The sequence below is a fragment of the Carassius gibelio genome, chromosome A6 (assembly GCF_023724105.1).
Source record: "Carassius gibelio isolate Cgi1373 ecotype wild population from Czech Republic chromosome A6, carGib1.2-hapl.c, whole genome shotgun sequence".
NCBI lineage: Eukaryota > Metazoa > Chordata > Actinopteri > Cypriniformes > Cyprinidae > Carassius > Carassius gibelio.
The window spans coordinates 13,689,258-13,705,890 of NC_068376.1; the positions used below are offsets into that span (position 1 = coordinate 13,689,258).

The window sequence follows — 16,633 nt, forward strand, 5'->3', positions numbered from 1 at the left end:
TATTAAAAACAAAGACAAAGTCACTTATATGAATATATATATATATATATATATATATATATATATATATATATATATATATATATATATATATATATATATATATATATATTTTTTTTTTTTTTTTTTTTTTTTTTTTTTTTTTTTTTTTTACAGACGTTATATTGCGCTTCTAATTGTCTCCGCTATCGTCCTGTCAATCATACTCGCGGGTCATTTTCAGTAAAAATGTATTTCATCATCATCGGTACCCAAGTTCTGACTGCTGACCGAACACTGGTCATTGATCCTCTCCCGCTCGGCGCTGTCTAGCGCAGCTTCAACACACAGATTTAACTCCGCACCGCTAATTAAAACGGGCTGGTGGCAGACTAATATTTAATATTTCTGATGTAAAGATTTCTGTAAAACGCGTAAAGTTGCACAGAAGAAAGCCCAACAGGACCTGCCCTGCACAGTTTAAGAATCGGTAGCCATAGTAACGTTAGAGGACTATTATTTTGTTGAACAGACCTGAGCGACAACTGATGACGTAACATGCTCAGATTTGCTTGACCAATCGGCGGAAGGGGGCGTCTTAGCACCGCCCACATGTGGAAAACGAATTTTGAAGTCATTTATTCGTTTTATGTCTCTGAACTAAAAAACAAAAAATCAAGCCGAAATCTCGTTTTTCGTTTTTTTTCAAAAAAACGAAAAACGAATAAAGGGGCCGTTTTCTCGTTTCTGCTTATTTCATTTCAAATTGGAAAACAAACTATCAAAACGTACACGGACCTTACACACGCTTTGTTATCCGTTTTTTTTTTTAAATATATATTAGCACAAATTTGAAAATCGGAAAACGAAGCTTTATTCGTTTTTTTTTTCATGTATTGCGGAAGTTAATTTTCTTGTGGTTTTTGTTTTTCGGACAGCCGCGTGGTGGCGATGACAACTAACGTGACAGAAAACTAGACTGTTTGGAAAAATACTGAGACAAAGAGGCGGAGCAGTGTTTTTCTCTTCACTGCGGCCAGTCAGTGTCTGATGGGGCAGATTCAGCAGCAGCGGACGTGATACCGGACTTGGTTTAATCGGAATCACTGCTGGGTTTTGATTCAGAGAGATCATCTCAGTCATGGATATTTCAGAACCCACAAATTCGAACAACTAAACCTACAGTTTTTTATTCTGCTACGAATTATCTGTTTTCATTTCCTCATATTTTGTTTCAGTAAGTACATTTACAAAGTAACGTTACGTTGACAAAAAAAAAAAAAACAAGCCGTTTCAAGCACTTCTACAAATCGGTATGAAATTAGATATTGTTTGAAAAATGTAAAAATGTAACGTTATATTATTTTCAACCGGCAGATCACCGCTAAACTCGCTAATTCTGTTTGCTAACTGTTAGCTAACAGTTAGCACGTTAGCCGTCTCTAATAATTCTCGTTAACGAATGCATGCGCCTTATTTTAATTACGATATATTAAATTATAGAGGTGTTAAATACATTTTTAAAGAAATAAATCAAAGTAGTTTTGTGTTTGAGTTTAAAGTGAGGGACGTTAAGATACGGTATTGGGTGTGCTATCCGGCTAATTTCATTAACTACAGAGCTGAGACGATATTCATAACATAAAAGTTTTAAATGTGGAGAAACAAGCAGTCTATTCTGAGAGACAATTTATGACTGGTATGATGTAATGATAAATTGTTTCTCGGTTTAGACAACGCAGGTTGAGTTATGATTATTGTATGTCGCTGTCATTTTGTTTTACACAGATCACACCCAAAACATGCCAGTATATAGAGTTTCGTCCAGTTTAATGTCAGTGTAATTCAAATGAATGGGCTTTATTTATTGATCGATTTTATTAAGTGAGAGCAGCATTTATTGTACTAGAGCATTGTGTTTTTATGGTATATGATATTATTGACACTAACGTTAATATAGCTGTTTTAGTTCATCATTGGGTAGTGTGTTTTTTCTGCTTCATGAAATACCAGTCGTACTCTTCCCTTGTTATCTGTAAAAGACGATGTAACGTTACCTTGATTCAGGGAAGTATTTCTTGCATTCCCAATAAGATATCCACATAGTACATGCCATAGAAATAACAAATCACAAGTCTGTTTGTGTTAGCTTTGGGAAGGTAGGTTTGCAGTTATAACATTTAACTTGTTTTTTTACTGGGACGGACAAGATTTTCTTATTCTGACATCTGTGTGTATTATCAGGCAACAAAATCAACATAAAATTGCCTTAACAGGACATTTCTGAAATTTGTTTCCTTCCAACACGCCACTAAGACAATTTTCTCATTACATATTAAATAATAATATTCTAGCATTCTTTGCTCAAATGTAAGTATTAGCTTATAGAAATTGATGTGTTTCCATATACTGTGCTTGTTTACATGTGTTATATAATATTACTGATTCTGGGAAATCAGGGCAAATCTGCAGGGTTTATTACATAAGATGGAATGTTTGATTTGCTTTTTCTGGCTTTTTTTCTTTTTAGGTTGCCAGCGCCATTGTAGGCTCCACCATGGTGCAGAAGTATCAGTCCCCAGTGAGGGTGTACAAACATCCTTTTGAACTGGTCATGGCAGTAAGTGTGAACCGCAGACTCAATAGCACTTTATTATTGTGGCCACACAATAATAATACAATAGCCGCTTTTCCACTGTTGAGCCGGGGCTAATAGCCTTCCAACTTCGGGCCAGAAGCTCTGCTGTGCTTCACTAAAACCCGTCCTTCACACGCCTCTCAGGAACAACGTTGTGCAACAAAATTTCACCAACAAAGAGAAGTTATCAGAGAACTAATAAGAAATAAGTCACTGAAACTAGTGCGATCACAAAACGAACATGATAAAAACGGCCATTTGTTTGCATGCTTTGTTAAATATTAAAATCCAAAAGCATCAATGTTTTAACATAATAAGTGATACATTCATCATAATTAATTAATTTATCAGGATTTAAATTTTTTACACAGAAATAAAGAGTTAACGTAGCCTGTTATTCAGTTGAGTCTGTTTCTGTTTGTAGTCAAAGCTATATACAAAACATATAGAAATAATTATCCCCAGATCCCAAACAAAAAACTTTTTTTTTTGACATGGGTTACACGGAGCTAAAAGTTAGAGACGAGACTTATGACAGAAAAAATATGTTACTAAATAAATACACAAGGCACAATCAAGCACCGGAAGTGACAGTGGACAGTGCCAGCTTCCATTATACTTTGAAATAACAGCCTTTCATGCTGTTGGTTAATACCCCACTTTCATAGTTTTCCACATTAAATAACCAGTTAACAGTGTTGTTATCTTAACTTTAGTAGCAAAACATGTCAGAGCAGCTTAGTGGAGTGTTTCTTCGCCTGCTTAATTGCTCTGATGGCAGCAATGAGCTTGTTGATAATAATTTGTTGTCTGAAAAACAGAAAGTGCAGAGAGCTAAGTTTTTTTTTTTTGCTTTATTAGACAACTCTTTCTTATCAAAAGTTGAATAAATTAATCTGCAAAAATCTAAATATAATAGATTTTTCAATTAGGCTGTTGCTATGTTCCAAAAATCTATGGAGGCAGCAAAGGTCCTTTCTCACCAAATTCAAATATTTAGTGTTAAGTATTTGAATAGAAACAATGGATTCTTATGTAGTTACTCACATTAAATAAGAACATTTACTTGGCAACATTTTTTTTTCTGCAATGAATGTTTCATTTTTTACCAGCATATAAAATTTGAGCTACACATGTCCATCTCTGCTGCTGATTTGGTGAAATCCGTATTTTTTTTTTTTAAAGGTTATTACTGAAATAAGTTACTCTTGTTTCTCCTGTTCTTCTTTTATCCAGAATGGCAGCTCTCTATATTGTATGGACATGAGTTTGCATATCCTATAGCTTATTCATTTTGCTTTTGGTGTGTAAATGTAGGTAATTAAACTGTTGACTCCAAGAAGGCGATCTCAGAATACACTAGATTAATTTTATATATATACTGCGTGTATATATATATATATATATATATATATATATATATATATATATATTTTTTTTTTTTTTAATTATTTTATTATAAAAATCCAAGATACCATGTTTATTTTTAAATAATTTTATTTTCAGTATGGATAAAAACAGTTCTGGTTTTAATCACAGTATTGCTACTAGGTCCTGATACCATTTGATATTTCCAACATTCCAGCTCCGGTTTGGTTCTGCTCTCCAATAATATGGGTTTAATTCACATAATTATTCTGAAGACCTTGAGATGACACCCAAATGCAGCTGTATGCTTTCTGTTCATGCGCACATTACTGCTGTCTAAAATAGCTGTGGGTGCTCGAGGGATTTGTGAATTAGGCGATCTTGCTCATGGACATGTCTGTGGTGTGATAAATAGGCCACTAAACACAGGGAGCAGCTCCAAAGAAAGAACAGAGACCTATTCCCTTCCAATAATCACAATAAGCTTTGTTACTTCTGATAGGAAACATCAATTTTCTGCTTTCGTATTCGTATTTTATCACCAAATTCATACAATAAATAGTGTTTTGGAACTCTTTAATCTGGTGTGATACAGATCACTGTATCTGCCTGTGTGGCAGCGTGGAGCGAATTGTATGTCCGATCACCTCTTTTACTTTAATATAATTACAGAGAGTGTACGGAAAGAAGGATACATCTTACATCTAACTTTTAGATGTAAGATAAAATGAAAAACCTTGTGTGCAATTTTTTTACAGCATTCTGTACATCTATACAGCATTTTTATTAGGGATGGGCATTTTGGGAAATTTCTCATTTCGATCATCGATAGGTTTCAAAAACAATTAATCGATTAATCGGGGGTGGGGCTTATGCGGCGGTGGGGCATGGCCATAATGTATATAATGAAAAAAAAATCTGAAGATTGTTATGAAAATGAAAAAATACAAATAAAAATACAAATCTGACATGAAAATCTGTTTATGAAAACATGAACACATGATTAGGACAGGTTAGATTATGATTATGATGAAGCAATGTTATTAATAAAGGAGTAAGAAATATCTGCATGAGGTGATTATACCAATAAACGGAAGCAAATTCTATGACACATCCTATGATAAATCAGATAACTGAGATACATATCAGACGTAACATTAAAACTTGTATAAGCACAATAGAATGCTAAGTTATGCGTTGGAGAGAGAGAGAGAGAGAGAGAGAGAGAGAGAGAGAGAGAGAGAGCGCAAGCTCTGATGCGTTTTAATGACAGCGCGCTGAAAGATGGGCAAGGACAGATTTTACTATAGATTCCTATAAAGTTCTCATTATAAATGTATGGCAGATTTGTGCTATATTTTTATCTACGTTATTAAGTGTAATAGTTGTAATTAAGTTTTATTTTCCATAAACCACCTGCGCGTTTTCGAAGACATATGAATTGCATTATGCCCACAAATATGACGGAAAAAAAGCTTGGCTGAATTATTATAACATCAATAATAAAATAATAACAATAATAATAGAAAAATAAAACATTTAAGAGCAATATCATTATCGGGCATTGCTTAAATGAGCATGAAACGAATCGCTGATATGCAGCGATTTCAGCATAAATGTTCATGTTAATTAATCAGGCACTAGTCAGACACTTTTACGGACACTTTTACGAACACGAAAGTACAATAAATTCACACTATTGTTTTTTTTTTTTATGTATTCTAATATTTTGTATTCAATTTGCACATTCTGATCAACCAAAATATTATTTAACAGCATGGAAATCACTGATTATTGCTAAATAATTGAATACGATTTAAAATAGGCTATAGATAAAAACTATGACAAACAAATAATTTTGATTTCGTCATCTGTACGAATATGTTTAATGTAATTAGACTACAAATATATCAGTGCATTTTTATTTTATAAAGACCATTTCATTATTTGATTTAAAAATTAACACACAAAGATACTTTTTCTTTTTTAGCTACTTTATTCAACTGCATTTTTTTTTTTACAAAATATTGTCTTCCAGTATAACTTTAGCAACATATTTTGATCCAGCGGTGAAACGTAGTTTTTAAAAGATAAGAAAAAAGTTCACCAAGTTTAACCAAACAACTATTATAAGGTATAAAACAGAGACCAATAGCCTAGATATTTTAACTATGGCTAAAACTCAAAACTAAAATAATAATATTATTTAAAAAAAATGGATATTATATTTACCACGACCGGTGAAACATTCAAATGTCTATTAAAAAACATAAGGCGGTCTACGTGCTCAGATGAGAGCCGAGTGCTCAGCCTGTTCACATTTAGTGGAATAAATTCGCTCTGCTGGAACAGATGTTGCAGGAACAGCCAGGTACCACTGGACAAGTAAACCTTCTCTGTCCCTGAAACTAATGTGCAGCAAATCTTTCACCACCATTTCAGCGAACAGCTTTGTCGTCTTCTCGGTTCTGCCTGCGTTGCATTTAGGTCTTACGGCAGGTGATTCAATGCTCGTCTGAGTTGCCGCTCTGTTATCGCCAGATATTTTATGTACACATTTTAGATGATAGCGCATTGTATTTGTTGTAGATTTGTGTGACAGCTTGACGCTACACAGCTTACTTTAATTGTATAGTTCTTCTCAAAGGGAAGCCAGCCATACGTGACTTTGAGGCCATGATTATCTGTCTTCTTACGTCTTTTGAGGCATCAAGTGGGAACCCAACAAATCAGAGATCAGAGCGCCGCCCAACGTGCTGCCATAACCAATCAAAAAAAAAAAAATTTCGTTGCACATCCCTAATTTTTATTAGTGTGAATATTTCATATATATGAATATTATATAATTTATATAAAGGTGCATCTCAAATTAGAATGTTTTGGAAAAGTTCATTTATTTAGGTAATTCAACGGGTAAATTGGTGCAGTGACTTTGGTTTTTCAAAAAAACACAATGGACCAACACCAGCAGAAGACATTGCACCACAAATCATCACAGACTGTGGAAGCTTATTACTCGACTTCAAGCAGCTTGGGATATGAGCTTCTCCTCCCCTTTAGACTCTTGGATCTTGGTTTCCAAATAAAATGTAAAACTTGATCTCATCTGAAAAGAGGACTTTGGACCACTGGGCAACAGTCCAGGGGTCTCATTTATAAAACTCTCCGTAGATTTCATCCTAAAAGTGTACGTAGGCACAAAAGCCAGAACCTACACAAAAATATCTTTATAAATCCGTCAGGGGAAGATTGTGTGTACGTGCATCTCCACCTTGTTTCCTCCACGCAATAACCATATATGGAGCTTGCAACACCTTGTTTTACTATGCATAACCTCATCTGCATTTCATTTCCATGCATATTCATATTGACATGCACGTGACACCATGTTTAACACGAGATAAAATTATAAAATATTACTTAATTCCCATCATATTTCTGATATTATCAATCTAATCTGATTAATTTGATCATTCACTTTTATTTTAAATCCGTGAGTGCAGTGCACCTGCATCGCGTTAGCACTCGTTAGCTTGTCATTAGCGTTTCCATTCATGTCTATCGCTGTTTTCTTTTCTCCTATGCTCTCTCTCGCTACTCTCTCTGGTTTTTCACAAGTTCATCAAACAACTGTGGTAATAATATTTCATCAAGCACGGTGTGAGTAATGGCTTCTCCTGCTATTCCGGCAACAGAGCCCCGCAGCAAGGCAACTTGGTGACAGTGAGGCGGCATAGTCGCGGGTCAAAACACCGCTCTTCTGTTCCAATCAAAACGTTAAACAGGTTTTCCCCAATCAGTGATGCACCCACTGAGAAACCTGATGAAAGTGCTGTAATTATTGGCCATTCTATTGTATGGAACGTGAATATAGAGAAACCAGCCACCATAGTCAAATGTTTACCGGGAGCCAGAGCGCCTGACATCTAGGTAAATTTAAAAGTGCTGGCTTATGCTAAACATAATTACAGTAAGATTGTTGTTCATGCCGGCGCTAATGATGTTTGACTTCGCCAGTCAGAGATCACTAAACATAACATGAAAGAGGTGTGTGAACTTGCAAGTAAGATGTCAGACACCGTAATATGCTCTGGTCCCCTCCCTGCTTACCGTGGTGATGAGATGCATAGCAGACTGTCATCACTCAATGGCTGGATGTCTAAGTGGTGCCCGCAGAATAACATAGGCTTTATAGACAACTGGACAAGCCTTTGAGGCAGACCTGACCTGTTGAAAAGAGACCTCCACACCTCCTGGGGTGGTTCTGCTCTTCTCTCTAGAAATATGGCACATAGTCTTAGAGTTTATACTTGACTAATGGGGGCCCGGGTCAGGAAGCAGACAGACTGGCTGAACTCTCTGTCCGCTGGCCACCTCACGCAATAGAAATCAGTTAATTCTTGGCACATAGAGACTATTTTACATAGATATCACACTATAGAGACTGTGTCTGTTCCCCAACTAGAAAATACAAAAAACTTGTTCAACGAATAAAAAGCATTTATAATGTTAATATTTTTTGCACAAACACTTGAATATGAATATTAATTCACATTTTGCATATGCATTACAACATAAATTATTAGGGGCCACACACCGAAGGTGTGTAGGCACCTATTGTTAGAGCCCGACCGATATGGATTTTTGGGGGCCGATGCCGATATTAACTCGAAAAGAGCCGATTTATAAGCCGATATTTTGATTTTGAAAATAAACTGGATATTAGACCCATTTTCTATAAGCTGCACTTACATAACATTCAATGGCAAAATATCTGCCTGTTCTATGTATGTGGGCTGTATAAACCATTTTCCAGAAGGGATTTATGTAAAAAAAAGCCTTAGATTACGGTCTCAATCACTAAACAATTGCACATCAAAAGTATATATTTTTTAACGATCAAAAAACAGTCTGATTTTAAACATTTAACACTTTTACTTTCTTCCAGTTGAAGCTGATTTTAACAGTCTGTGTGTGTACTGTAAATAAATTATAATACTAAAGTTAAAGTTAAAGTATTTGCAGAAGTAGTCCCACACTTTTGCTGCTACATCATTCACCTTTTTCAGCCATCTGTAGGGCAGAAAGAGAGACATAGAAAGAATAAGCATGTGTATTAATAATATCACCATGTATCATTACTCATGTCATCATTAGAATTATAATAATAATAAACAGGGATCTCCTACATAGGCAAAAATGAGAAATATATATATATTTTTTTTTATTTGTCAAGCAATAGGTATTAACCTCCTTATATTTAACAATATTATTTCAACATTTTCCTGTTATGTCTGTAAAGCTGCTTTGAAACAATATGTAAGAAAAAAAAAGAAAAGAAAAAAGCGCTTGTTCAGCTCACATTTATTTACATGTCCCCTCTGATTTAATCATTTCTGACGCACCTACTGTAGTTACTGTAACTACACTATATTTGCTCTCACAGACACATTCACAACGGACCCGTATATCTTCTCCTCTTCTCTTTGTGCAGTCTGAATCAAAATGGTTAACGTTAGTGCCATGAACACACCGCTGTCAATTTTGAGAAGAACCACCTTCAAACAAGTTAATAGCAAGCATTTAAGGGGCCTGCTAAAAAGGAAGCTATATTAGCGTTAGAGTAACGTAACCAGCCTGAATTCACCAAATTGTTCCCTGGGCCTGAGGGTAGCCTCTTCTTCCTTGCTTCTCTCTTAATTCTCATCAGCAGGACTAGCGCTATCGCTCGCTTCTTACAACGGGACAGATACATGTTGCTGACCTGCTGACCGAAAAGAGGAACAACAGACTATGAAAGAGCTCCCGCTAAAAGTTTTTAAAACTCCGCCTACGCCATAGCGCAGAGCAGGGCAAATCGCGTTGTATCTGAAGGGCAACGCTAAACCCAGCGGCCAAGCGCTGTGCATACCGCGTCCTGTGTGAAAGGCCCATTACGCGGTCATTATGTGGGAAACACACCGCAATAGAATAAGCACTAAACGCTAACTTTATAGTTCGACCTCTTATTAACGTTCGCGCTCTTCCACTGATAAACATGGTATTAGCTTTGTGGCTAATCTAATATAGCAATGCATTAGCGGCTGTAAGTGATGTTACAGAATATTTAGAAGTGATAATGATAGGACCGTTAACTAGAACTACCACACCGTTTTTATATACAGTGTATGAACTAAATCTACAATCATTTCACATGACGAACGACAGACTCACCTGGGTGGCTTGGCTGATCGCTTTCTTCTTTGTGGATTTCTGGCGCTGTTGCAACTCTGGAGCTGCAGACCGCCCTCTGGTGGGCAAACTATGCAACACTCATAACATGAGTGAAGAATATGAGACCGTTTCTCATGTTTCATCTGCCGTTATAAACGCCGATTCCGATTTAAATGCAATTAGCTCATATCGGCCGATAATATCGGCCGGCCGATATATCGGTCGGGCTCTACCTATTGTATCCGTTAGGATTATTCTTATTATTATTCTACCTTTTTCTTCTGCCGCAAGTCTATGGCAGCCCATAGAACCGATTGCGGGAAAGTTGTATAACACTAGAACTACCAAGGCAGTCATTTTGACCGTTTTAAAGATTTGCTATGTAATAACTTTGTTGAAATAAAACCCATATAACTACAGTTCCATGACTTTTCTTAATGTAAATTTTATTTTAACATTGTTATTTTATTAAAATTACAAAACACAAAAGAGTTCTGAGTATTTCTACCTTGAATGGCCATAGCGGTCAATTTGACCGCACATATTACAGGCATTGTATCTCCTCAGCGCTTTTTCACTGATTCTGAGAGTGATTCAGAGATAATTCTGGTTCGTAAAAAAGGAGAGTGGACACTTCAAATTCGACAACTGTCATTTCATCTGCTACTTTGGGTATGTTATCGATACTATCCTGGCTGTTATCAATAATTACCCACTTCAATATTATAATGAGATATTCTGCTTCATTTTATATTTGTTGACATTTTTACTTTCAAAAACAACATTTTAACTGTGGTGAAAAACTTTGATCTACAGCTTGCCGGATGTAAATTGCGGAAAGCAAATTGCGGCATGCACTTTTGTGGGAGGTCTAGTAGCTCTTACACAATAATATCACGAACATATTATATTATGTATGATTAAATTACCCCACATTTTTCATAAAACATGACCATAGAAGCTTTGAAGTAAATATAACATGACAAAAATGACATTCACAGCTGTCTGGTATGAACAGTCAAAATGACCGCTATTGGCAGTTCTAGTAGTTATAGAATTCCGGTAGTGCTAGTGATAATTTGGCACACTGATAGAGGACAGTCCCAACATTAACTATAGCAAATTTGAAGTCTCTAACTCCAACTCTCTAGCGCCACCACTTGTCCAAAATTTCAATATTTCTATGCTAATAACTTTTGAACCGTAAGCCAAAAAAAAATTGAAATTCTTTTTTACTCTGAATCCTTGGCTCATGACAAGTCGAATTAACCCCAAAATTCAAAATCGCAAGGTTTAGTTTTTTTCGCTATTTCGCTATTCACCTAATGGTCAGGATATATGAAAAATGCATATTTTGGCTTATAACTTCTGAATGGTTTTGACAAAAATCACACAACTGGTATCTTTAGATTCAGTGAGTCATGTCGAGGCGCATGATATCCAATTTTCCCGTGTCAGCCATTTTAGGCGTCGGCCATTTTCAATTATGTTTTAAAATGCTGTATTTTTTTAATGCAGCATCGTATCTCTACAAAAATAATTACAAAAATATTGGGCTCCATATCCTGAACGTACTCAAAAAGTTTGGTGGCAGCGCCACCTTGTGGTCAAGAGTTATAATGAAATATCACAAAAATGCTAATAACTTATGAATAAATTAGATTATTGAAATGAAAATGATCTCCCTATATTCTGAGGGTAATACCGAGAGCATCGATACCAATTATGTGAAAATTGGCCATACTTCCTGTCCGCCATTTTGATTTATGTTGAAAACCTACTTTATCTAACTCGTCATCAACCGTTAGTCCGATTTTCACCAAAATTGAATCAGATGATCTTTAGACTCTGCTGACAAATTGTTTTGGATTTTGTGTCTATAGATAAAACCGTTTTCGTATACCACCATGACGAATTTGAGGTAACATGCCAAAATGACACTTCAGGCTGTATCTCTGCAAAATGCTTTAGCATATTGACACTAAACTTTTTGTGTGTTATTGTCATCACACACAGAACACACCAAAATGATTTAATTACAGCGCCACCTGTTGGTCAAAAGTGATAGGCCATTTAATCTTATTACTAGTGGTTGTATTTATGATTTTTCAGCCATTTCAATTACAAGTATCCTAAAATTGCTGTCATTGCTCACTGTTGCATTTAGTGTGGTCCTTCATGCCATGCTTAGCTCCTAAATTTGCCGCTGGAGTGCTTGGCCCCGTAATTGCTGCTTTCAATGTCAGCCACATTAAAAAAGTTAACAGCTTAAGTCATTTGTGGATTAATGCGTATTGGAGACGCAAACCGTTTAAAACGATTCAGTTCGATTTGGTGAACTGGTTCAAAAAGATCCGGTTACATCAAATGATTCGTTCGCGAACCGGATATCACAAACTGCTTTATTTTGAACTCTCTCTTACAACAGACATGGAAGAGAAGACAATGCTGAATAAAGTAGTAGTTTTTGCTATTTTTGGACCAAAATGTATTTTCGATGCTTCAAACTGACTGCTTTGATGATGTTTTTCTTACCTTTCTGGACATGGACAGTATACCGTTCACACAGCTTCAATGGAGGGACTTAGAGCTCTCTGACTAAATCTAAAATATCTTAACCCTTAGGGGACTAAGCCCTTTTTGGTCCGTTTTCTCTATTTTTACATTTCGGCTTATAAACCATATGTAATGAGGATGGACCACCATGTATTTGGTATCAATGGATTCAGAAGACCCTAAGCTACCATAAGCATTATGCAATATGTCTATAAAGGAAGTATGAGTGAAAAATTGTACAATAAACTAGAGAATTTCAAAGACGAAAATGAGATTTTTGTCATTTATTACTGAAAATCCTACCTCACACAACAATAGTTAAAAGTTTTTGACCCAAAAATATATTTTTCAAACTCTTTGCTTGACAGAAATGGGTTAATGTTCAATCAAATGTGTAAAGATCAATTAAATAATTAACTTTATTTACAAACAGTCCTAGGCGTTTTTTTTATTTTTGGGACTAAGCCCTTTTTGGTCTGTTTTCTCTATTTTTATGTTTGGGCTTATAAATCATATGTAAAGGAGATGAAACACCCTGTGTTTGGTATCTATGGATTCAGAAGACCCTAAGCTACCATAAGCATGCATGCAATATGTTTATATAAAGGAAGTATGAGTGAAAAATTTTACAATAAACTAGAGCATTTCAAAAACGAAAATTAGATTTTTGTCATTTATTACTGAAAAACACACAATATAGAACAGTTTTTGAACAAAGAAAATATATTTTTTCAAACTCTTTGCTAGACAGAAATGTGTTATTGTTTAATCAAATGTGTAAAGAACAATTAAATAATTAACTTTTTTTAAAAACAGTCCTAGGCATGCCAGTGAGCATAGAAAGGCCTCTCCTGGCCTTTCCAGTAACTGTTCCAGAGCTTGTTCTGCCGTAAATCTTTTACTGCTTGCCATTTTGATAAAACAATTGTGTAATAATGCTGTATCTCTCTCGAATTGATCTCTTTGTGCTCGCTAACACACTTTCTGCTATCTCCACGTGATGCTGATTCTCCGATCGCTCGAATTTAGCTCTTTGTGCTCGCTAATACTCCGATCGCTCTCTGTAACACTCCGACCGCGTTCTGCTTTCTCCACCCTGATGCTGATTCTCTGAACGCTTATTGATTACATGTCTTTTACTTTAGTCCAGCCAGCTTTTACAAGGCTACAGCAGAGCTACAGAGTCCTCTGAATCGCTAGAAGACATAACCTTCCTCTGATTGGGTTAGAAAAAGACTCCTCCCAGCGGCAATTTTTCCATTGGCTGTTGCGTGTTGAATCTGCCTAGCACAATCTTTTTCATTGGCCTGTTTACGCAGTGGTATTGCGCAATAAGGGAAGTGTTTAATATACAAACTGGAGACCGCTGTTTTCAGTGGAATCTGAGGAAGACGGCAAAAAAACCCGCATCTCTCTAGCATTAATAGTTTTTGAGATAACTACACATTTGTAAAAGTATGCCATTTTGGGCGGTACCGCCTAATCCGTCCCCAGAGGGTTAAACTGTTTCCAAAGATAAACGGAGGTCTTACGGGTTTGGAATAACATGAGGGTAAGTTAATGACATCATTTTGCTATTTGGGTAAACTATCCCTTTAAGAGTCTGAGCGTCATGGTTTTCACTCGCTCCAAGAGCCTCCATCACGAGTACAATTCATGCCAACAGCCAATAATATAACTGAATATTCAGCAAGAATTCATGTTAAACATATTTAGCTATGGCTTGATCAGGTTATAATGACTGCAAGAGTTGAGCGGGGTGTTAAAGGCTAAGGAGTTTCTTTTACTGATTATTTTCTGGTTAAAGCATGATTTAAACCGATAAAGCACATTCATGCGCAATCGCTTTAGCAATAATGCATTCAAACAAATGTAATCTTACAGTGCTACTACATTATCAGTAGGCTATCTGATTTTGAAATCTTGAAGAAATTCATTGATCTGTTTAGATAAAATAACTGACAAAAATTTACTGTTATTTTCCTCACAAATAAGATTTGCACAGCAGAAAGCAGCAATTAAAGATTTCATGCTTACATTGTTATTAGTTTGGTATGTGATAGGGAAAAAAGTTTACACACAATAGCCTAAGCCACTTTGAAACTCTTCTGTTAATATTTTTTTTTTTAATTATTGTAATTTTTTTTATAGGCTACGTTTTGAACATAACATTTCAAACATACTTAAATACTTTATCCACGGAGTGAAGGCGGAGCAGTGTTTCTGGTATCAGTGCGCACGGAGGGGAAGTTGTTGCTTCTCACAGACTCTGCTCCCGAGTGAGAGAGATGTTTCACCTGATGAAATAAAGACAACTGCAGCAGCACAAGCACAGCATATCCGCCTAAAGCAACCTGCAGAAATGCTCTTTGCTCGGCATAGCCAAGCTTTACTTTTGTAGGTCACATGGCAGTAAATAATAAGATGATATGACCATGCAGTCAATACAGATATTTAATAAAAACCATTAAAAACTTGCAGGGCTGTAACATAACCCATTAAAAAACGCACACCAGGTCTACACCGGACACAAGTGGCGTGATCCGACAAAAGACAACAGAACACAGTGAACTGATGCTCGTTCTGTTTATGACGAAATGTTCTGACACGGCGTTCAGATGATTTGACACTGTAGTATGATGTCATCAAGTTTAGAGACACTGAAGTGCCTTGAAATTTTTTTTACCACCCTTAAATATTTTTTTTATTTGATATAAAAAATACATGAAATGAGTCCTGGAGCAATCTAGAAAAGTAATGGGTTGAAAGCCACATGTCTCACGATTTTCTATTTCTAATCTGAATAAGATATAATGAAAAATGAGACTCCTGCAAATATTTTTTTGAGACCCCCCACCCCCCAAATATACAAAAATATATTTCCCAATAGTATTGAAGGCTTCTACAAACTATTTAGTCAGTAAGCATACCATTGCATAGTTTTTTTTTTCAATTATAAAACACTAGACAGAAACTTACACATCGTATAAGTGATTTATTTGAACACTAGAAAAATACAATAAGAATATTTGGAATAAGAAAAATAAGAATAAGAAAAATAAAAAAAAGTTTTAACTTTGTTTGCCAATTACAGAAAATCATGAGAATGCTAGAAATGCAGTATTTACAATGAATTATGACGCAAATAAGTGCTGATGTGCTGATGGCCACTTATACAGATGGTAATAACACAAAGTAAATAATCCACTCTCTCTATTCATATAGACGCGTTCACTTTGATAGCCGTTATCATACAGTAATAGCAAGCTGATTTGGGCTGACTTGCACTCAAACAGATGGTAAGCATGCAGATACATTCACATTCAAAATAAAACACACTCACATATATAAAAACTGTTGAAAAATAAAACAAACAGAAAAAGGCGATAAGTTGTACTGGTATGTACAGCGTTTGTTCATGTTTTGATGTGTACTGCTTACACAAATTTAGCAAATACAGTCTTTATAAGCTTTCCATTGAAAAACAGCGATCTGTCGTCGATGCTTGAGGCTTAGATCTTTATAATGATACATAGTTTGTCAAGATTAAATTTGTCCCGTTTCATTTAATCAATTCATAAATACGGACACGTGCAAGTTGAATGGCGTTCAGGACGAGGGCGTCTTTGTGCTGGCTAACAAGTTAAAATCACTGAAGTTGTCAATTAATAAAGTTATTTTTTATATGGTATGCATTTTGTTTATTATATTAAGAGAATTTTTTAATTGTTTAATTGTGAGGATTAATTGTTTAATTGTGAGTTTTATAAATTCATCGATTCTTTTGAGTTTCAAAGATTTAGCTAAATCGTGCAGGTTTAATTTATTCATTTCTTGTTTTAGGCTAATTAGGCATAAATAATGTGAAAGAAATTATAC

General features: G+C 35.5%; 1 protein-coding gene across 7 annotated transcripts in view; it reads left to right on the forward strand.

Moving 5' to 3' along the window:
- The first annotated feature begins 967 nt into the window (after positions 1-967).
- Positions 968-16,633, forward strand: part of si:dkey-237i9.1 (SEC14-like protein 1) — a 184,266-nt gene continuing 168,600 nt past the window's right edge. For 2 of the 7 annotated variants that reach the window (XM_052600740.1, XM_052600741.1), the window contains exons 1-2: positions 974-1,216; positions 2,510-2,599. In XM_052600740.1, the coding sequence (XP_052456700.1) occupies positions 2,537-2,599 (63 nt within the window). In that variant the 5' untranslated portion in view covers positions 974-1,216; positions 2,510-2,536. Of the gene's footprint in view, positions 1,217-2,509; positions 2,600-16,633 lie in introns of all 7 variants that reach the window. The other 5 variants (XM_052600743.1, XM_052600744.1, XM_052600737.1 and 2 more) reach the window with 4 other exon arrangements.